Here is a 23,399-nt window from a genome sequence, read left to right as displayed (position 1 = left end):
TTGTTTTTTATTAATGATTTATTATTGATTTACAAAATTATGAGATAACATGGATATAATTCCACACCATTCCCATCACCAAAATTTTGTGTTACCATTCCCTCCATTGGAAACTACAGCAGTTGTCCCAAGGTTACAGATATAACTTAACTATTATTTCTATAGCTATCTATCTCTTGTTATATATATTTGGCAATTTTTTCTATGGCCCTGCCTCTATTCCTTTCTTTTAAAAATTTAATTTACTTGTAAAATAAAAAATAGAAAATATCAACAGAACCATAGAATGAGGGGTGAAATTCCACACATTTCCCACCACCAGAGTTCCATATCCCATCTCCATTGGAAGCTTTCCTATCCTTTATCTCTCTGGGAGCATGGATCTAGGGTCATTATGGGATGCAAAAGGTGGAAGGTCTGGTTTCTGTAATTGCTTCTCCAATGGATGTGGGCGTTGACAGGTTGATCAATACTCCTAGCCTGTTTCTTTCTTTCCTTAGTGGGGCAGGGCTATGGAGAGGTGAGGTTTCAGAGTACATTGGTGAGGTTGTCTGTCCAGGCGAGTCAGGTTGATATCTTGGTAGCATCTGCAACTTGGTGTTTGTAACATGTATTCCTTTGCTTCTTCCTTTCTTGCGGGACTCAGTTCAGCAGTTCTTGTAAGGTGGGGTTAATTGTGGTGAATTCCTTTAGTTCTTGAATATTTTATAAAACCTTTATTTCTCCCTCATATTTGAAGGATAATTTTTCAGGATACAAGATTCATGGCTGGAATTCCCTCTCCTTTAGAACTTTGAATATGTCATTTCAATCTCTCCTTGCCTCTAGAGTTTATAAAGAGAAATCTAATGAAAGTCTTATACCTCTGCCTTTGTATGTAACTTCTTTTCTTTCCTTAGTAGCCAGCAAATTTTGTTCCTTGTTGTTGACTTTTGATAGTTTTACAATAATGTGCCTTGGCATTGGTCTTTTTGTATTTATAAATCTGAGTGATCATTCTGCCTCTTGAATAAGAATATTCTGATGGCTTCCTAAGTGAGGGAAGTTATCAGCTAAAATTGCTCTGAAAATGGACTCTGGGCTGTGGCCTTGTCCTCCTCTTTAGATATACCTATCACTCTTATATTTGATCTTTTGATGGGAGCCTGCAATTTCACAGAGTTGCTTCAGTCTTTCTGAGTCACTCCTCTCTGTCATCTTTGAATTGAAAGAGTGGGCTGGCCATATCTTCTGGAGTGGAGATTATTTCTTCTGAGTGTGCGGATCTACTTCCTAAGCCTTCTACCTGGGCATGGATTGCAGTTAGGGTGTCTTTTATTTGCTGGAGTTCTGACTGAAGTTCTTTTTTCAAGATTGGGAAATTCTTAGTGATCTCTGTTATAAGTTCCTCTCTCATGTGTTTTAATTCCATAGTAACATGCTCTTTTAATTATTGCTTAATTTCTTGGAGAGTTCTCATAATGAGCTCTGTGTAGTCTGTCTCCGAGAGTCTCTGTAATTCCTTGGATTTCCTTTGTTTCATTTCTGTCTGGCTGATACGGCATAGTTGACTGTTTAGTTCTGTTTCTCTGCTTGTGCATTTTTTGTGCTTGTTATTGATGGACAGCAGGTGGTGCTGTTATCTCCTGGTTTCTCTTGTTTGTATGATCTGCGGCAGGTGGGATGGGGTGGGGTGTGGTCGCTTTGGGCTGTCTTGTGGTCACAAATGCTCTGTTTTATGTTGTGTCCTTGCCTTAAATTCAGAAGGCTAAAGCTCCCCTGAGTCAAAGACTGAGAGGTTTTAAGCCCCTGTCTCTTTTCTTCCAGCACTAGGAACAATGTTACTTGCTTGCTGCACTTAAAGTGAAATGCCAAAATGGTGCAGCTCAGTGCTTGTGCTGCCCAGAGCTCTGATTTGACTCTGCTGTTCTTCAACCCACACCTGTGCTCCTTTTTGCTCTAACTGCAAACGAGCACCCACCTGAGGCTGCAGAACTTTGAGCTGTAGATTATGACTTCAGTTGGGCCTCTTGTTGTATTTATTTGTTGTTTTGGGAGGAGAGGTGATTTGGTCCCAATTATTCCATGGCCACATCTCCTTCCTCAACAATTTTGTTACTCTGTTCTGATACTGTATTAACTTGTTCAGGTAGTGCTCTTAGCTCAGCTATTTAAGCTTTCAACTCTCTAACTACCTCAAGATAATTAGTGTGTTATTTCAAAGTCTCACTTGTTGTTTCCTCATTTCTGATGATAATTACTTTCAAAAGCTTTCCTCACTCCTGTAACTATTTCATCAATTAGTGTCTGCATGTTGTCCTCATTTTTATGTGCTTCTGCCTTTGGGGGGCTTTTATCTGGGATTTTTGTCCTGCTTCATTTTTCTAATGTTTCTTCTGGGTTTAACCATTATATTTGGTGTGTTATGAGGTCCCTCTGTCCCTACTTTTAAATCCACTAACCACACTTGCCTGGATTGACTTGTGTCTATGTAAGGTACTTAGGAGTTCACAGTTGCAAAAATTAAGACTTGTTTCAATGTTAGCTCAATCCCTGTGGGAAGGCACAATGGTTGTTACATCTCTTTATGTTATTTATCTTCTCTGCAGGCTATAGAAGCCTGAGGGCTTTTTACTGTAAGTGGATTTTTTAGCTTAATCACTCACTCATGACCAAGAGATAAAACAGGATGGGGGATAGATAGCACAGTGGTTATGCAAAGAGACTCCATTCCCAAAGTCTGGCCCAATCCCTATTTGACCATCAACCAGAGCTGAGTCAAGCAGTGCTCTGTGGCCCTGTGTTTCTGCATAAATACCAATTACTGAGGGAATTATTCACCCTATTCCCTAATTTATCAGGAGAACAATGTGAAAAGGTTCCTGCTATATAGGCACACCCTGGACCACTGGGAATGCAGATTTTTCTTTCTTTTTTTAAAAAGACACACACACACACACACATTATTTTTATTTACTTATTGGATAGAGACAGCCAGAAATTGAGAGGGGAGGGGGTAGTAGAAAGGAAAAAAAGACAGAGAGACACTTACAACACTCCTTTACCACTTGCAATGCTTTCCCCCTGCAGGTGGGAACCAGGGGCTCGAACCCAGGTCCTTGTGCATTGCAACATGTGCACTCAACCAGGTATGCCACCATCCAGTCCCGGAAGTGTAGATTTCCTCCTGAGTCACCTGGCCAGTTCTCTGCCCCACCTTCCCATGTCAGTATAAGGATTCCCTGCTGCTATTCCAGCCCTTGAGGGGCAATAGTAATGGAGACCCACAGTTGTAAACTGGTGAGGTTTAGGTGATCTTCTCCTCCCTTCAGAAGTCTTTTTGTTCATAAAACTCAGACTGGAGGTGGTGCATCAAACCGCAAACTGATGGATTGGTACCAGTCACTCCTGAGTAGGTTTTTAGTCCCAGGAATCTCTCAAGCCCCTCTCTGTCCATGAGCCACACATTTTTGCACTCACCCCTGGCTTGGAGGGTTTCTGAAGTAATCCTTGTCCTATCTTTTTGCATTCTCCGGTGATCCTCTTTGCTATGCCTAGTTGATCAGGGAGAGCAAAATGTAGCTACGGGTACTCCATAGCCTTGCCTCCGCAAGTCTCCACTAATGTGGCATTCAGTTTCTTAGGTGAAAGGTTTATTCATATATTTCTTCACATTTTTCTTCTTCTATGTATCAGTATATGAAGTCTGAATATTTCAAATATTAATGCAGTGTCAGTTATATGAGTGCTCCATTTTGTGGATTGTCATTTATTTTATTTAGTTTTTAAGTTATATATACATATATATATATATATTTAAGATTAACTTATTAGTGAGAGAGGGGGAGAGAGAGAGAACACTACAGTATCAGTTTGGCATATGTGGTGGTGGGGATTGAACTAGGGACCTAAGGTTTAAGAATCCAAATCCCATGTTGGGCGCCATTTGTTGTTAAAATTTGGGGCTCCAGCAGGCCGGGCTAGCGTCGCGGCGGTAGACAGAGACAGAGACTCGTGGACACATGGCTGGGCTGGGAAGCTGTAAATCTTTATTCACGAACGGGAAAATCACCACACCATGTGCTTCCCCCATCATTCTTTCTCCGCTGCTGCTCCTGGGACTCTGGGCGTCCTTAGCATACTGGGGCGGGGAGAAAGAGGGGCGTGAAACTAGCAAGGACCAAACCACTTCTCTCAGAGGTAGGGGGAAGGGGGCCAAACCAACACGAAGAATACCAACATATATCCACTTCCCAGATCACCTTTTCTATCTTTTTAAAAAAATATATTTGTGTTGGGGGCCAGGCTGTGGCATACCCAGTTAAGCACACACATTACCATGTACAAGGACCCACCTGTAGGGGGTACGCTTCATGAGTGGTGAAGTAGGTCTGAAAGTGTCTTTCTGTCTCCCCTCCCCTCTCAATTTCTCTCTGTCCTGTCACATAAATCAAGAAAGAGGGAAAAATAGAAAAATGGCCATCAGGAGTGGTGGATTCATAGTGCTGGCACCGAGCCCCAAGCCCCGGCAATAACCTTGGTGGAAAAATAAAAATAAAAATAGAATTTCTGGGGATAGTTCATAATATACACACACACAACATGTTTCTATATATCTATATATATTTGTTTTTGAGATAACCTTGGTTTACAAGGGTATGCATGTTTTAGAAGTCCAATTTCACACTTTCTCAGAATGTTATTATGCCTCCTGCAAAGTATCAATATCCTTTCACCAAAATCAGTTGGAGTCCTTCCACCCTTGCAGCTGATTATTCCCTGCAATCCCTTTTGATAACCTCAGTTCTGAAGTCCAAATCAAAAGGCCTGTCTTCATTAAACTTTACTTGTTCTGTTGCCTTGCTTCTTTATGTACCCATAAAAGTGTGATAATTTTGTATTTTCCTTTTATATGAGTCTCTTTAGTATTACTTGTAGAGATGGTTTAGTGGTGCTGAATTCTTTTAACTGTTGCTTGTGTGAAAAGCTCTTTATCATTTTACTAAACCTGAGTGATAATCTTACTGTTAGAGTATTCATGGGTGAAGGTCTTCTATATTCAAAGCTTTGACTATATCCTGTCAGTACTTTTTGTTTTAACATTTGAACCTTTTTTTAAAAAAATACCTTTATTTATTGGATAGAGACAGTAAGAAGTCGAGAGGGGAGGGGGAGACAGAGAGGGAGAGAGACAGAGATACCAGCAGACCTGCTTTCCCACTTGCAAAGCTTTCCCCTTGCAACCTGGGTCCTTATGTATTATAATATGTGCACTCAACCAGGTACACCACCACCTGGCCCCCTGTCCATCCTTTCTGAACTTTATAATAGAGTTTCTGTTGAGAAATCAGCTGGTAGTCCTATAGGGGTTCTCTTATAGCTGACTATTTGTTTTTATCTTGTTATTTTTTTAATTCCCTCTTATTTTTATATTAAAATAATTATGTGACTTGTGTGCATTCATTTCTTTTTCATTTTTTGATAGAAACAGAGAGGAAGGAAAGGTGGGATGGGGAGAGAGAGAGAGAATGAGAGAAAGAGATGGCAGGGACAAGCTTTGATTTTCTAGTGCTTTGTACCTCTATGCTATGTTCTGTGTGAATTTTTGTCATATCTGTCTTAGAAGTTCTTTAATTTTTTTGAACTGTTGCATAAAATTTCAGACATTTTTTATTCAGTTATATTTTTCATTTCCAAGTACTCTATTTTTCAAACTTAGCAGGTCATTTTTGTTAGTCTTTTGTTATTTGTTCTGTACTCTTTAAACATATCTGACATATCATTTTATGCTCTGTATATGACAGCTTCAATATCTAAAACAGTTATAGGTTTGATTATTCTCTTTTTCCTGTTGTTTTCTTGTATAAGAAGTTATTTTATTTCACAAAAGTAATGCGTGTTAGAATGCTCTGTGGGATTTCCATTAGGCCTAGCAGTGAAGATGCATTTCCCCATGAAAGTAGGCCTAGGCCTACTTATTAAATTCTTCACACACACACACACACACACACACACACACACACACACACACGACCAGATACCACAAAATCTCAGGGAGTTATATTGCTTGCTTTTGATTTTACTAAAAGCTATGGGTAAGACACAAATCTTCCTGGGTAGTCTGTCCCTCCCCCCAGCTCTAGTTCTGTATTGTCTAGTATAATAATCAACAAGTACAGGTGGCTACTGATTTTAATTAATAAAAACCCTTTAATGTCTCACTAGCCATATTTGAAGTGTTCAATAGTCACCTGTGTATAGTGGCTACTGTATTGTATAAAACAGAAACAGAACATTTTTTATTATCACAGAAAGTTCCATTAGATGCTTTCGAACATTTTCTGTTATATATGCCCCTAGGGTGTCTGGTGGCTTCAAAGCTAAGTTACATGCCTCAATGAACTCTTGGCAATCTCTGCCTTTCATCTGCATGCTCTCTGAAGATGTCTGTGTCCTAATCCCCAGAACCTAGGGATATGGTAAAAGGGACTTTAGAGATATGATAAAGTTAAAGATTTAAGATGAGATTATCTTGGATTACACGGGTAGTTTCAACACAGTCACCCTCATAAGGAAAACAGTGAAGCAAAAAAGATGGTCAGAGAACTAAAGTAGTGATAGAAATAGAGGATAGAGTAGTATACTTTGAAGATGATGAAAGGAGTCATGAGTCAAAGAATTCAGGAGGCAGCTAAGAGCTAGAAAAGGCAAAGAAACAAATTCTTCCTTAGAACTTCTAGAAGGAATGAGAATAGTCCAGTAACCCATTTTAGACTTCTGACCTTCAAAACTGCATGAGAATAACTTCTGACACTAGAACTGTAAGAGAATAAATATGTGTTGCTTTAAAGCACTAAGTTTGTGGCAATTATTTTAAGATAAGCAATAAGAAACCAATACCAGTCAGTTAAGAAAAAAGAAGCAGTCCAGTTAAGAATGTCTTTGATTTAATATACCAGAAACATAAGGCCACCTAAATGATACTAAGTTATTTTTATTTACCTTCATTTTCTCTACCCACATTTCTATTGGTCTCTGAGGACAAAAGGTTCATGGAAAACAGAAATTTTAGAAGGGAGAATGATGCAGGAACCTAAACTGTCATTCATTTACCTTACACATGTAAATATATACTAAGTACTTATGCTCTAGGTACTGTTGTAGATAGTTGATATATATATCAGTGAATAAAAGAAAACCACCTGCCCTCAAGAAACTTGGAATTCAAAGACACACAGTTGATAAATAATAGAGATAATAAATAATGGAATTATACAGCATGTTAGCACGTTATGGGTGGATTTTTCTTTATTTTTTGTCACCAGGGTTATTGCTAGGGCCCAGTGACTGTGTTTCTTCTTATCCCTCTCACCACCCACTCACCTGGTCTCCCTCCCTCTCTCCCTCCCTCCCTTCCTTCCTTCCTATTTTTAAAAAAATCTAACAGAGAGCAATTCAGAGAGTTCATAGAAAAACAATCTCTCAACTAATTTGATTATAAAAATAATTAACTATTGCTATTTTAAACTCTTTCTAAGACTACAAAGAACACTACCCATTCTCTTTAAGATCCCTATTTCTCCTAGTCATGGAACCTCAAGGACTATGTCCATCTTTCTTTCTTTCTTTCTTTCTTTCTTTCTTTCTTTCTTTCTTTCTTTCTCTCTCTCTCTCTCTCTCTCTCTCTCTTCTTTCTTTCTCCTTTTTTGTAATAGATACATTTATTTTCTTATTGATTTAATAATGATTGACAAGACTGTAGGGTAAGAGGGGCACAATTCCACACAATTTCCACCAGCAGAGTTCTGTATCCCATCCCCTCCATTAGAAGTTTTCCTGTGTTTTTTTTTTTTTAATCCCTCTGGAAGCATGGATCCAAGGTCACTATGGGGTGCAAAAGGTGGAAGGTCTTAGGCCCATATTTCTTGATATTTCTTCTCTTTGATTCCTTACTGTCCTACTGCCTCTGTTGACCTCAATTAAATCAGTGCTACCAGTGCTTCAAAGCCACATTACGTTGCTACTAACTTGTTACTGATGATTGTTGCCAGAGACACCAAGCCTGAGATGCCAACCTCCTAACTCTTCTAACCTGTTGAGATCTTTCCTAACTCATGGGACTACCTAGTTCCATTTCAGATGGCACATTACCTAACAAAGTTACAGATACTAGATAGAGGCTAGAGTCTAGAGTTAGTTGTCAGATAAAGAAGGAACTACAAAAGCTGGATAAGGGCAAGAAGACTGGCTCACTAGTGGCTAGATTTGTAGGAAATAAGATCAGCAAAGTGACCAAGGTCAGAGCATGTTTTATATGAACTGCAAGGACTTAAGTATGATATTGAGGAGGACCCTTGATTCTTAAGGTAGACAAGTACAAAACTACAGTGTAACACTCAGAATGAATAGGAAGAGGTGCATCTATTAGAGAAGTGACACATATGTAAATACTCTTTGTTTTTACCTTATTTTTAAAATTTCCTCTTATTTTTACATTAAAATCATTATGTGACTTGTGTGCATTCATTTCTTTTTCATTTTTTGATAGAAACAGAGGGGAAGGGAAGGAGAGATGGGGGGGAGAGAGGGAAATGGCAGCAACAAGCTTTGATTTTCCAATGCTTTGTACCTCTATGCTATGTTCTGTGTGAATTTTTCTATCTGTCTTGCAAGTTCTTCAATTTTTTTTTGAACTGTTGTGAGTGGCTACCATTTGTCTGTCCATTTGCTTTCTGGACCTCTCCTTGCATGTTGGTGACTCAAATTCACAGCTGTCCTAAAATGAGCTCCTATTCTTCTGCCTGAAGTCCTTTCCTCTTTTTCTGTTTGTTCTTAGTTAATGGCATCCTAAGTCAGAAATCATTCAGTCATTTCTTTTTTTCCCATTACCCCATGTGTAACTAGACCTCCAACCCTGTCCATTTGACTTTTCTCTGTACCATCCTCTGCCCTAACTTTGATTCATGCTTTTTTCTGCCATGGGGCCACTGTCACCACAACCAGTGTTCTCTAACCTGTCTACTAACTTCAATGTAGCTGCCATAGAGCCACTGCTAATCCTATTACTTCCACTGGGGGAAAAAAAATCTCTCATAACTCTTGTTTCTTTAGAATCTTTACCCAATATCTCCCTCTAGCTTCATTTTCTAATGTGCATTGCAGTGTGCTTCATAATCAGTCATATCAAATATACACAATAATCCAATAATTTCTACCTGATCACAAGTGTACATGTACCTGAAAAATGAATGCATGCTGGTTATTACTATTATCATCATATAACAAAAGGTTTCATCTTCTAGGAATACCATTACTCCCTTTCTTCGATGAAAAAACTGCATACAGATCTTGTTCTTTAAAAATTAGTTTTGGATAGAGATATAGGGAAATTGAGAGGGAGGAGGGAGATAAGGAGAGAGAAAGAGGCAGAGAGAGAGAGAGAGGCCGAGAGAGAGAGTGAGAGAGAGAGAGAGAGAGAGAGAGAGAGAGAGAGGCTTGAGCACTGCTTCGCTGCTCATGAAACTTAGAGGGAGATAAGGAGAGAGAAAGAGGCAGAGAGAGAGAGAAAGACAGAGACAGAGACAGGCTTGAGCACTGCTTCGCTGCTCATGAAGCTTCCCCCTGCAGATGGGAACTAGAGGCTTGAATCCAGGTCCTTGCACACTGTAATTTGTATACTTTACTTGGAGTGCCACCATCCACCTCCTTTATGTAGCCTTCTAATCAATTCAACTGTTAATTACTTTGTGAAGCCTTTCTTATTTCCATCAGCAGGATTCATTCCTATCTTCGATGTATACCTCTGGTACCCTACACTGACAATCCTTGTGGCACTTAATATGATGCATTGTACTTATCTGATTATCCACTGAATCAGAGTGTAAGCTCTTTGAGGGCAGGGGCCACATCTTCCTGCTTTTTCATTACCAGTAGTTAGTAGTGCACTAGGCCAAATGAGGTAGTTAATTTTTATTTGTTAAAATAAGAGTCCCATGACTGAGGTCATTCAGGAGAAACATCTGACTGTTCAAGTCAAGAAGGAAGATGAAGACACAGAATTCCCTATGCCAATCCAGTTACTGGCCTAAAAGCTCAGAGGTGGAAGACAACAGCACATAGGAAGGCTTGGGGGAAGCTAGCTAAGGAAAAGGCTGTAAAATCACTGCTGCAAAAGCCTGGCTATGCATCTGAATGAGTGAGTTTCTGGAGAGTTACTAGAGAGGCAGCTGAAGTGATGCCATGAAAAGGCTCCCTGCTGGAAGCCTGGAAGGAGGCAATGAGGTCAGGCAGAAGACAGTCACAGCAACCCAGAACAGATTGGCCAGGGCAAGCATAGGTGCGGGAAGGGATCAGATTGGATCTGGCAAAGGGTTCAAAATAGAAAGAGACATAAATAAAGGTAGTGGGAACTGCTGCAGATTATGAAAAGTAGAATAGGTTTCAGGGAAAAGAATATGAAGCCAATGGTTAAGAAATCAGGGGTTCAGTTATTTTACAAAAATTACCCCTAACAACTTGACTTCTTTTGTGCCATATTCTTCTAAGGTATAAAAAGCTTACATGTTCAAATGATCAGCAAATATTGTTACTGCTTCCTTAGAAATAGCTTTTGGAAATCTGGGAATTTGTGTAGTACATAGAATACTGTACTTGAATGTATTAAGTCCTAAGGTTGACCCTTGGTATTGCATACAGCAGAGTGATTCTCTCTCTCTCTCTTTCTCTCTCTTTCCCTCCCTCCCTCCCTCCCTCCCTCCCTCCCTCCCTCCCTCCCTCCCTCTCCCTCTTGTGTTAATAACTAAAGAAATCTTTTTAAATAGGGAACTATCTTGTGCATTACTCTCGTTGTTATCACTGCTGCCTTCCTCATGCAGACCTCAGACATCCTCACCTGGACCACAATACTGATCTTGACAACAGACTCTTTGTACCCTCTCTGGATTTTTAAAAATATTTTTAAATTTGAGTTTTCTTATATTTGATAGGATAGAGAGAAATTGAGAAGGGATGTAGAGAGGGAGGGAGGGAAGGAGGGGGAAAGAGGGAGAGAGAGAGAGAGAGAGAGAGAGAGAGAGAGAGAGAGAGACCTGAAGCACTGCTTCAACACTCATGAAGCTTTCCCCCTGCAGGTGGGGACCAGGGACTTGAACACAGTAAACGTATACACTCAATTGGGTACCCCTCTCATGCTATTTTTTTTAAGATTTACTTTTTTGGGGGCTGGGTGGTAGCATATCCAGTTAAGCACACATAGTACTAAGTGCAAGGGCCCATACAAGTATCTGGGTTCAAGCCCTTGGCTTTCTATCTGCAAGGGGTATGTTTCACAAGCTGTGAAGCAGGTCTGCAGGTGTCTTTCTTCCTCCCTCTCTATCTCCCCCCTTCTCAATTTCTCTCTGCCCTATTCAATTAAAAAATGGCCTCCAGGAGCAGTGGATTCATAGTGTCAGCACCAAGCCCCAGCGATGACCCTGGAGGCAATAAATAAAATAAAATAAAAATTACTTTATTTATTTTACATGTGATAGGTAGAGTGAGGGAAAGAAAGAGACCAGAGCAGCACTCTGGAATATGTGGTACCAGGTATCAAACTCGGGACCTCAAGATCCTGAGTCCATCACTTTACCCACTGCACCACTTCCCAGGCTGCCTCTGTAACCTTTCTTTCTTCTCCTTCTCCTTCTTCTTCTTTTTTTTAAAAAATATTTATTTATTCCATTTTGTTGCCCTTGTTGTTCTGTAACCTTTCTTTTTCACATACAATCTTCTCTCCATACCATAGTTAGCATTATCTCTTTAAAATGTTATTCAGATGCTACTCCACTGTTAAAAAAATTCTCCTTTGACCCCAAGAAGGGGAGAAGTGTTAGGGGAAGATGACCAGAGGGCTCTGAAACCCAACTCCATCAGGACCCAGAGAGAGAAGAGGAAAAAAGTAAAGACATTCAGAAGTAGTAATAGGTGTAGGTATGACTTAGGAAGAGAAAGCAGGGCAATAGAAAAAAATGGGCAAAAAAGATAGATAGATAGACAGACAGACATAGAAAAAACAGTCAACCCATATCTGTGACCCTGGTAGAATCACTACAGTTTCTGATGGAGGGAATGGGGACACAAAATTGGTGATGGGAATGGTGTAGAATTGTACCCCTAAAGAAACTATCACACAAACAAAGAGACCCCTCACAGAATGGGAGAAGATCTTTACATGCCATACATCAGACAAGAGACTAATCACCAAAATATACAAAGAGCTCAGCAAACTTAGCACCAAAAAAGCAAACGACCCCATCCATAAATGGGCAGAGGATATGAACAGAACATTCACTCCAGAGGAGATCCAAAAGACTAACAAACATATGAAAACCTGCTCCAGGTCTCTGATTATCAGAGAAAAGCAAATAAAGACAATATTGAGATACACCTCACTCCTATAAGAAGGGCATACATCAAAAAGGACAGCAGCAACAAATTCTGGAGAGGCTGTGGGGACAGAGAAACCCTTTTGCACTGCTGGTGGGAATGTAAATTGGTCCAGCCTCTGTGGAGAGCTGTCTGGAGAACTCTCACAAGGCTAGACATATGACCCAGTAATTCCTCTCCTGAGGATATACCCCAAGGACTCCATAACACCCAACCAAAAAGAGGTGTGTACTCCTATGTTCATAGCAGCACAATTCATAATAGCTAAAACCTGGAAGCAATCCAGGTGCCCAACAACAGATGAGTGGCTGAGAAAGCTGTGGTATATATACACAATGGAACACTATGCAGCTACTAAGAACAATGAACTCAACTTCTCTGACCCATCTTGGTCAGAGCTAGAAGGAATTATGTTACGTGAGCTAAGTCAGAAAGATAAAGATGAGTATGGGATGATCCCACTCATCAACTGAAATTGAGAAAGAAGATCAGAAAGGGAAACTAAAAGCAGGATCTGACTAAACTGAAAGTAGGGCACCAAAGTAAAAACCCTGTGGTGAGCGGGAGGGTGGACATGCGGCTTCCTGGGCCGGCACGGGGGTGGGGTTGGGGGGTGGGTGGGACACAATCTTTTGGTGATGGGAATGGTGTTTATGTACACACCTATTAAATTGTAGTCATAAAAATCACTATTTAATTAATATGAGAGGGAGAAAAATTGATTGTATGTCTAAGAAGGGGACTTTTCAAAGTTAACCCAATTACCAAATAATGTGATGATAACAGTAACTATCCATTGTCTTCTTGAACCCTAAGACACATTTCCACTATAGAGCCTAAACTTCCCCCAGTCCTGGGACCCTAGGGTAGGGCCCACTGTCCCATATGCTTCTCCCAATTCTTATCAAATAATATTGTATCCGCAGATTGCAACCTAATCAGCGCAAGGAGTGCCACCCCAGCATGCTTCACTTCAGACTGTGTCCAGAGACTTCAGGTGTGGAATGACACCCCTTCAGCTTCATCACTCAGGTGAGACCTTTCCGTTCATAATATTCTCTAATTCCATCCCAGGTGGTTCACTTCCTAACAAAGTCCCAAAACTAGATAGAGACCAGGTTCCAGGAGATAGAGCATATGTTCACAGGTATCCATAAACTAGGGCAAATATATACTTGAAAGCAGTAGTACACTAGAGTTTGCAGTGAGTACCCCCAACACTTCATCTCCACTATTCCAACCTGTGGGTCCATGATTGTTCAACAATTTTTTTGGTTTTGTATGTTAACTCTCTTTTCAGCCCCCAGGTTCCAGATGCCATCAGGATGCCGGCCAGGCTTCCCTGGACTGAAGACCCCAGCAATGGGTCCTGGAGCTCTGCTTCCCCAGAGACTCACCCTACTAGGGAAAGAGAGAGGCAGACTGGGAGTATGGATCGACAGTCAACACCCATGTTCAGCCGGGAAGCAATTACAGAAGCCAGACCTCCCACCTTCTGCAACCCACAATGACTCTGGGTCCATGCTCCCAGAGGGATAGAGAATGGGAAAGCTATTGGGGAGGGGAGGGGATATGGAGATTGGGTGGCGGGAATTGAGTGGAGTTGTAACCCCCCCATCCTATGATTTTGTTAATGTCTCCTTTCTTAAATAAATAAAAAATAGAATTGTACCCCTGTTATCTTGTAAACTTGTAAAAAAAATTAAATCACTAATAACAATTAAAATTCTCTACTCCTTATCCTAGCCTAATATGTTTCCCACATGGAATAGCTCCTGCTTCCTCTCAGACCATATCCCACCCACTCTCCCTTCACTCACTCCATGCCAGTTGCAACTTTTTTTTTTTTTTTTTTTTTGCTATTTGCTTGAGCACACTCTTTTCTACTTTCTTACATTCCGTTCCCTTCAGTCTAAAATGCAGCTCTTTGTCTGGCAAGATTCTTCATGTCTTTGGAACTTCAGAAACTAGATTTAATCCCCTCACAAAGGATAGCCCTGACCTCGGTGTCACCTGTTTATTTTCTTCTTAGCTTTTATCAGTCTGTAATTATTTGTTTACTGCTGATTTTCCAGGAGATTACAAGTTCTCGATCTTACTGTCATATCTCCAGTGTCTAGCACATAGTGGGAGGCAAATAACACTTGTGAATAAGTGAATGAGTGAATGGCGGATCAAGTGTTTGTGATGAGGGGAACAAACAGTATTATCTCAGTCATCACAAGTTTATTGAGACTTTTTAAATTTAAGTTTATTGTCTATCCTTGAGTATGTTCCCTGTGTACTTAAAAAAACATGAATTCAGCTGTTTGAGGTATAAAATATTTTATAAATATATTTTTTAAAAAGCCCATCTGTTCTAATTCATTGTTTAAGGCTATTGTTTGCTTATTTATTCTGTTACCTGATCTGTCCACAGTGGTAAGTGGTGTGTTAAAATCCCCTAATATGATTGCTGCCAATATCATTCTTTAGTTCTACTAAGAATTGCTTAGTATGTCTTGGTGCTACTTCATTAGCTGCACATATCAATGAGTGCAATACTTTCTCACCGTGTTAAGTCATTAATCATTATATAATCTTCCCCTTTATCTTTTAGTACTTTTCTAGCAGAAAATGTATTATTGGCATAACTATAGCTACATCTGTCTTTATTAAAGCTTCCAGTTGTTTGTAGCATTGTCTTCAGCCTCTTTCTTTGAGCCCATATTTATCTTGAAGCTGAGATGAGTTTCTTTTAGGGAGCAGGACATTTCTCTCTCATTTTGTTTTTTTTTTAAATTTTGGCTATTGATCAATCCAGTCACTCTGTGCCTTTTATTCAGACCATTAATATTTATGGTAATTATTGAAATATTAGTATGATCATTTTATTCTTTGGATTTTTAGGTATTTTCTTGACTTTATTATTCATTTTCTCCACCTTGTGCATTTTGTGTTATTATTAGTTCAGTTTTCAGTTTCTTATATGTTTTCCCTCTACAGATTTTGTTTGAAGTTTGCCTGAAATTTATGTATAAATTCTTACACTTGTGGCCTGTTGAGTAGACTGAATAGTACATTAATTTTAGTGTTCATATTCTTTTTTTGTGTTTTCCCATTTATTTTTCTTTATCGGGGGATTAATGGTTTATAGCCAACAGTGAAGTACAATAGTTTGACATGCATAACATTTCCACATAACACTACAACCCCCACTCGGTCTTGCTCTGCCATCATGTTTCATCTCCTGAACCCTTCCCCTGACCCCAGAGTCTTTTACTTTGGTGCAATACACCAACTACTCTCCAAGTTCTGCTTAGTGTTCTCCTTTCTGATCTTTTTTTTCAACTTCTGTCTATGAGTGAGATCATCCCATATTCATCCTTTTGCTCCTGACAGATCTCAATATGATTTCTTCAGGCTCCATCCAAGATGGGGTAAAGAAGGTGAAGTCACCATTTTTCATAGCTGAGTAGTATTCCATTGTGTATACAGACCACAACTTACTCAGACACTCATCTGTTGTTGGACACCTGGATTGATTACAGGTTTTGGCTTATTACAAATTGTGCTGCTATGAACATAGGTATACACAGATCTTTTTGGATGGTTATGTTTGGTTCCTTATGATATATCCCCAGGAGAGGAAGTGCAAGACCATAAGGTCATATTCTTTTTTTAAATTTTTATTTAAAAAGGAAACACTAACAAAAACAATAGGATAAGAGGGGTACAACTACACACAATTCCCACCACCAGAACTCCGTATTCCATCCCCTTCCCTGATAGCTTTCCTATTCTTTATCCCTCTGGGAGGATGGACCCAGGGTCATTATGGGGTACAGAAGGTGGAAGGTCTGGCTCCTGTAATTGCTTCCCTGCTCCCCTCCTCCATTGTACAATTTCTGTGTCTTAACCACTTCTGGGTGGATATGTATTTTATTTTATAAGAGTTTCTTTAATATTTCTTGTTGAACCAACTTGTTGGTGATGAATTATTTTAGTTCTTTGATTATCTGAAAAAAATTTCTCTCTTCAATTTTAAGTGAATATCAGGCAGGTTGAAGATCCTTTTCACTCAATACCTTGAATTTATGTTGCCATCCACCTTTGTCCTCTATGGTTTCTGCTACAAAGTATTTGAGGTAGTGCAAATACTAGATCAAAGGACTTGTATGTACTGGAATTTCATGTACCTTGATTTCTCTCATGTAAAAAAATCTCTAGTACTATATAAATAAAATAGATAGTTTTTTAAAAGCCTACAGATAATCTTATTTGGGTTACATTACACCTGATTGGGTTTTCCCTCGATTCTTGCAGTATTCTTTTATCTCTGGTCTTTAACACTTTAATTATAATATTGGGTTGTTGAAAAAATTGCAACATATTTTTCTATGTAAAAAATATGCCACTACTTTTCCAACTATTCAATCTATCTTGGGACATGTCTAGGACTTTTTGAGTCTCTTCTATTTGGATGTTTAGTTCCTTCTCCAAATTAGGTGATTTTTTTGGCTATTTTTTTTTCTTTTCTTTTCTTTTCTTTTCTTTTCTTTTCTTTTCTTTTCTTTTCTTTTCTTTTCTTTTTTCTTTTCCCTCCCTTCCTCCCTCCCTCCCTTCCTTCCTTCCTTCCTTCCTTCCTTCCTTCCTTCCTTCCTTCCTTCCTTCCTTCCGCTTGATGTCTGCACTAGGAATCCATTGCTCCTAGTGGCCACTCCCCCCATTTTTATTGGATAGGACAGAAAGAAATTGAGAGGGGGAGGGCAGCTAGAAAGACACCTGCAGACCTGCTTCACCACTGTGAAGCAGCTCCCCTTCCCCTGCAGGTGGGGAGCCAGAGACTCAAAATGGGATCCTTGTACTTTGTACTATGTGTGCTTAATCTGGTGCAACACCGCTCGACCCCCAACCCCCACTATTACTTCTTCAAATAGGGTTTCTATATCTTTCTCTCCATGGTCTCCTTCTAAGATCCCAATAATGCAGATGACCCTCCTGATGTAGTACCATAGGACTTTTATACTGTTTTCCTATTTTCTTTTATATTTGCTGCCTGTTTTGAGTATTTTATATCTCCATATGTTTCAACTCACTAACTTTATTGGCAGCTTTTTTTGATAAGTAGGAAGCCTCTCTACCGTATTGTATTAGCTCAGTCAAAAATGTTTAAAGTCCATCACTTCTATCTGAAGTTTTTTTTTAACATGTGTCCCTGCTATAAATCAGTTTTCTAAAGCAGTTGCCTTTTCCATTTTTAAAAAGGCAATTTGCCTTTTTAAATATTTATTTGTTTTCCCTTTTGTTGCCCTTTTTATTGTTGTTGTAGTTATTATTGTTGTTGTTATTGATGCCATTGTTGTTAGATAGGACAGAGAGAAATGGAGAGAGTAGGAAAGAATGACAGACACCTGCAGACCTGCTTCACCACCTGTGAAGTGACTCCCCTGCAGGTGGGAAGTGGGGGGGGCAGGGGGGAGAGGGACTTGGACCAAGATTCTTATGCTTATCCTTGTGCTTCGCACTACATGCACTTAACCTGCTGTGCTACCGCCCGACTCCCTGGCTTTTCCATTTTATGTTAACATTATCTTGCTGTTGTTATTTTTGTTTTGCCACCAGGTTTACCACTGGGGCTTGGTGACTGCATAATGACTCCACTTTGTTCAGTGACCACTTTTTTCTTTTCCTGTTTTGATAGGAGAGAAAGAGATGGGAGAGAGAGAGAGAGAGAGAGGGGAGATACCTGCAGTACTGGCACACTGTTCACGAAGCTTCCCTTCTGCAGGTGGGGGATGAGGGCTTCAGCCTGGGTTGTCACACAAGGTAACAATATGCCTTCTACCAGGTGTGTCCCCACCTGGTCCTTCAGGTTAACATTTTTCTTTTTCCCAGAGCACTGATCAGCTCTGGTTTATGGTGGTGGGGGGACTGAACCTGGGACTTTGGAGCCTCAGGACTGAGAGTCTCTTTGCATAACCATTATGGTCTCTACCCACATCCCCGCCCAGCCACCCCCCCACCCCGCCTCTGCTCCTGTCCCAGCCCCAGGTTAACATTCTCATAATTGTTGCTTTAAGCTCTTCTTCTGGCAAGTTAACCAGTTTCACCACATCTGAAAACTTCTCCAGGTTTTTGTTCTGATTCATAATTTGTTGCAAATTCCTCTATTTCTATATTTTATTTTAGGTTGTATATTAACTTCTCTTCGGTGAGATAAACAGCTGTCTTTTCTTAGCTTACGTTTCTTTAATTAGGCCTTATATAAAGATTGTAGTCTGCAGGATATAATCCTAGGTTATTTACTCAGCCCACTGTGCTGTTCTGTTGCTTTATACACTGACACTTCAACAATTGTTTAGATGATTGGAGCTTGGGTACCAATACAAGGTAAAAGCTAAAGCAGTAGGGAGTGAAGTGGTTGCTACTGGGAGCTATTACAAATTGAACTATCCCTTGGGGCTGCTAACATTCAAAGTGAGGGGGCTAGATGTACAAAAATTGCTTTCTCATCTAGGCTAGTACTGTAGTTAGGTTTTCCCCAAGATTCTTCAGGTTCTGATTTGTCCCTCAGCTGTGACCCAGGTCTGATGTATAGGTTTTGAAGTCCAAATATTTTACAAGAGGGCAGATAGGGGAATAGTGTAGACGCCATGTGCAGTGATACAGCCTGTGAATAGGACTTTGGGGCTTAATTAGCATAATCATCTCGAACGTAATTAGCATACAGCTGACGTCAGGACTGAACTTAAGCACATGCCAGGCCGAAGTCCAGCTCTGTTCCTGCACTTCACTGTCCCAGCTCCTTGCTTTACTGTGTTCTCAGTGCTTGCATGGCTGCTTCTCCCAGGAACTAAACTTGTGTAACTGAGCTAGCTGGTAAACTTATGCTTATAAGACTCTCCTCTATGGCCATAATGAGTAACCTATACTCCTGCTGATAATTGTTTATTTTGCAGTACCTAAAATATACCATTCCATACTGCTGTACTGCCATGTAGTAAGCTTTGACTGTTTTAAACCTGTGCTAAGCCGCTCTCCAGCAAAGTCCTTTTAATTTTTTAATTACAATAGCCATGGTTTTGGGTGGCAGTCAGGTCACAGTACCAGTAATGGCCATAGGCAGATGCTGAGAAAGTTATTCTCTAAATCATTAGGTGTCATTGTTAAAAGATTGCCTCCCTTACAGATCTGTTTCAATTTTGGTGTTCTAGGTTCTAGAAGCAGGAAGCACCATCGATAAGCAAAGTCTTAACAAAAACCCAGGAGTGGCTGGCATAGGTTTTTTACATAACATAAATGACAATTATAGAGAAGAACCTCTTATAAGAAGGCCACAGTCAAAACTGCTTGTTTCCAACAAGCTCTACTAATCAGTAATATCCTCTCCAGGTATGAAATTCCACTTCTACCAGAGGGCCACAGGATGAGATTATCAGTCTCCACCCTGGATAAGTGCTTTTGCGGATATAAGAACCATCTAGTGGTAGTGGCCAATCCCAGCAGCTGGGGTACAGGGTAACTTCCATTGTCAGCCCTAGCTCCTAGGCTATTTTGGTGTCTACCACTGGTGGCACCCACTGACTCAGTCATGGAACTCTGCACCCAAGTACCTCACTGATATCCAGAGGAAAACTTGTATATATTTCCCTACCTGGCAGTGAACATTCACTTCACTGGTGCAATCAGCAAGTCTCAGAGTCCCTGATATGTACATAAGCCCTTTAGCCACAAAATAATGGCTCTGAATTTCCAACTTCCTCTCTCTTCAATCATAGTTCTGGTGCTATATTAGGTAATCTAAAGATGCCATTGAAAAGTACACCAAAGTGGCTGGCTAAAAAAAAATCAGTATATAGTATAAAAATCTTTTATATTCCTACATGCAGATAATAAATAATCAAAAGGAGAGACTAAGAAAACAATCCCATTTACAACTGTATTCAAGTAAATGAAATATTGAAGAATAAATTTAATGAAGTAGGCAAAAGACCTATATAATGAAAATTAAAAGACACTGTTAAAAGACATTCAGAGCAGAAAAGACATTCCATGTACATAGATAGGGAGAATTAAAATAGTCAAAATGTCTTTTAAATCACTATTAAATTATTAATTAATTTTAAAATATAAGGTCAAAGTGTCCATTATCATTTATCAAAAAGCAATGTATAGGTTTAATGCAATCTCTTATCAATAATGTTTTTATTAAAATAAAAAAAACACTGAATAAAAGAGTCCTGAAGAAAAATGGAGGCACTTAATGACTGGACTTCAAACTATATAACAGAGCAATAGTAATTAAAACTGTATGGTATTAGACTAAAAACAGATACACAGACCAGAGTAATAGATTGAAAGTCCAGAAATAAGCCCATTTTAAATATTTATATTTATCAACATTTAACATAAGACAAAGGAACCAAGATCATACAGTGGAGAAAGGAAAATTTCTTTAACAAATGTTGGGAAAATTGAAACACTACATGGAAAGGAATGAAACTGTATTACTCTTCAATTCCATGTATAAAAATAAACTCAATATGAATTAAAAACATGGATATGAGACTCCAAAACATAAAGCATAAAAAATATAACATAGGTAGAACATTTTATGTTATAAGTGAAGACCAGATATCTTTGGAGTCTCAACCCCAACCGCTTGGGAAATAGAAGCAATGATAGACAATTGAAACAACATTAAGTTGAAAAGCTTTTGTACAGTAAAAAGAAATATATAAACTGAATGAAAATATAGGCTAATGAAGAGAAGATATTTGAATGTTATTTAGTCAATAGGAGTTCATACCTCAAGTATATAAAGAATATAACAAAAGACAAACAACCCTATCATAAAATAGGCAAGGGTTTGGACATAGCCCAGCCAGTAGAATATATGCACAACCATGTAGAAGGCCTTGAGTTCAAATCCTGATACCATATGGGAGTACCACAGCACCAGAAGCTTTATGGGTAGTGGAGCAGTTCTGTAGTATCTCTTCCTTTTTCTTGCTTTCTTTATTTATCAGAAACAAAAATGATGAAAAAGTGGCCCTGCGAGTGGTGGTATCATGCATATATGAAGCCCTAGAGCCACAAAAAAAAGAGAGAGAGAAGAAGAAGAAGGGGCAGAATTTAATTAGAGACATTTTCAAAGAGAACAAACAGGTGATCAAAAGGCATATGAAAAGACGCTCATCATCATGGATTATTAGAGAAATGCAAATTAAAGCCATAACCAGACACCACATCAAATCTGTGAGAATAGTCTACATCAAAAGGAACAAGTTAAGAAACAAGGAAAGACAAGGAAAACAGTGAAAATTGGACTAGATGCCACTTATTGCAGCAGGGCCAAGGACTGCAGGAAGCAGGACAAGGAAAGGGGTTTGTCTGGGTGTTGGGGACCCAATATAGGATGCTGGAAGAGGACCTAAGTTGGTGTTGGGACTGCTGTGCAGACACCTGTCATGGAACGACAAGAAACTGTACTCATGTAATAACAACTGTCTTGTAAAATATCATTTATCCAGTAGAACAAACATGTAAAAAAAAAAAAAAAAGGAATAAGATGCATTGACAAGAGGGTCTGACGATCTACTGCAGACCTTACCTGGGTTTCAAGAACTTTGGCACAATATGGGGGAATCATGACACCAGGGGAAGTTCTGTGGATGGGGAAGTGGTGCTATGGTGTTTGTATCTTTATTTCCTTCTCTCAGTCTAAAATAAAACGAATGTAAAAGTAAGCCCAGAATTCACAGCAGAAGAGTCGCACATATGTGAAGCTCTGTGCCACACAGTAAATAAAAATGCTGACGAGAGTATGGAGGAAAAAGGAACCCTTCTGCACTGTCAGTGAGAATGTAAATTGATGCAGTCATTTTAGGAAACATCATGAAGGTTCCTCAAAAGGCTAAAAATAGAACTACCATATGATCCAGCAATTCCACTTCTGGATATTTACCCAAAGAGTATGAAAACAATACAAAAAGATATATCTACCCCAGTGTTTACTGTAGTGCTACTTATAATAGCTAAAATACGGAAACAACAAGAGAGTCTATTGGTAGAATATTGAATAAAGAAGATATAGTACATTATACATAATGGAATACTATTCAGTTATTTAAACAGATGAAAATGGAAACTTGCCATTTGCAGCAAAATGGAAGGAACTCTATGGGATGATCCAAAATAAAATAAGTAAGAAGGAAAAAAGAGATTATTAGATGATTTCACCCATGTGTGCAATATGAGAAAATTGAATTGGTAAGCAGACAAAATGAGATAAAAAAAATAAATCACTGGACATTGACAACTGAACTAAAATGACCCGGAGGGAATAGAACTGGAGTTGGAGAAAATACCTAAGAAAAGGTGATGAGTTATACTAACTAACTAAATAAATAAATGAAATTAAAAATAAACATAGCTTATAGACTGTTTGGTGTGTATGTGTGTGTGTAGGGGGGCAAAGTGTGAGCCAGAGGCAAGTCTAGGTAGACTATATGGCTGTTCCTTTATTATTTTTGCAAACTTGTGGATGAGTATGAAATTGCACTAGAATAAGAAACTAACCCTCAAGGGAGAAGGGTTTTGTTGTGAAATAATAGCTTCATTGTAAAGAGCAAAATAATTTTGAATGAAATAAAATAGAAAAAAAAATCTCCCTGTTTCCTACCTGGATCCCTACCTGCCAACAGTAACTTTACTATTGCTAATCCCCTGGTAATCTTATTTCAATTGGTTTTACATGCTTGTTATTGTTGTTACAAAAATATATTAAATCCTATTCTGCAAATTAAAATATATACTTCTCCTTCATTCTTTTTTTTAAGATTTTTAAAAAATTTATTTTATTTATTTATTCCCTTTTGTTGCCCTTGTTTTATTGTTGTAGTTATTATTGTTGTCGTCGTTGTTGGATAGGACAGAGAGAAATGGAGAGAGGAGGAGGAAGACAGACAGGGGGAGAGAAAGACACCTGCAGACCTGCTTCACCGCTTGTGAAG

The 23,399-nt window shown here is 39.1% G+C and overlaps 1 protein-coding gene across 9 annotated transcripts in view; it reads right to left on the bottom strand.

Moving 5' to 3' along the window:
• The window catches only part of HDAC8 (histone deacetylase 8), a 340,920-nt gene that overhangs the window by 93,365 nt on the left and 224,156 nt on the right, over positions 1-23,399 (bottom strand). Inside the window, exon 7 of one of the 9 annotated variants that reach the window (XM_060182729.1) lies at positions 3,762-4,111. The exons of 5 other annotated variants lie outside the window; for them this stretch is intronic. In XM_060182729.1, the coding sequence (XP_060038712.1) occupies positions 3,932-4,111 (180 nt within the window). In that variant the 3' untranslated portion in view covers positions 3,762-3,931. Of the gene's footprint in view, positions 1-3,761; positions 4,112-20,419; positions 21,472-23,399 lie in introns of those variants that run through there. 3 more of the 9 variants (XM_060182728.1, XM_060182725.1, XM_016189559.2) reach the window with 3 other exon arrangements.

Source organism: Erinaceus europaeus, chromosome X, assembly GCF_950295315.1.
Source record: "Erinaceus europaeus chromosome X, mEriEur2.1, whole genome shotgun sequence".
NCBI classification, from domain to species: domain Eukaryota; kingdom Metazoa; phylum Chordata; class Mammalia; order Eulipotyphla; family Erinaceidae; genus Erinaceus; species Erinaceus europaeus.
This window is presented reverse-complemented; position numbering and strand designations above follow the sequence as displayed.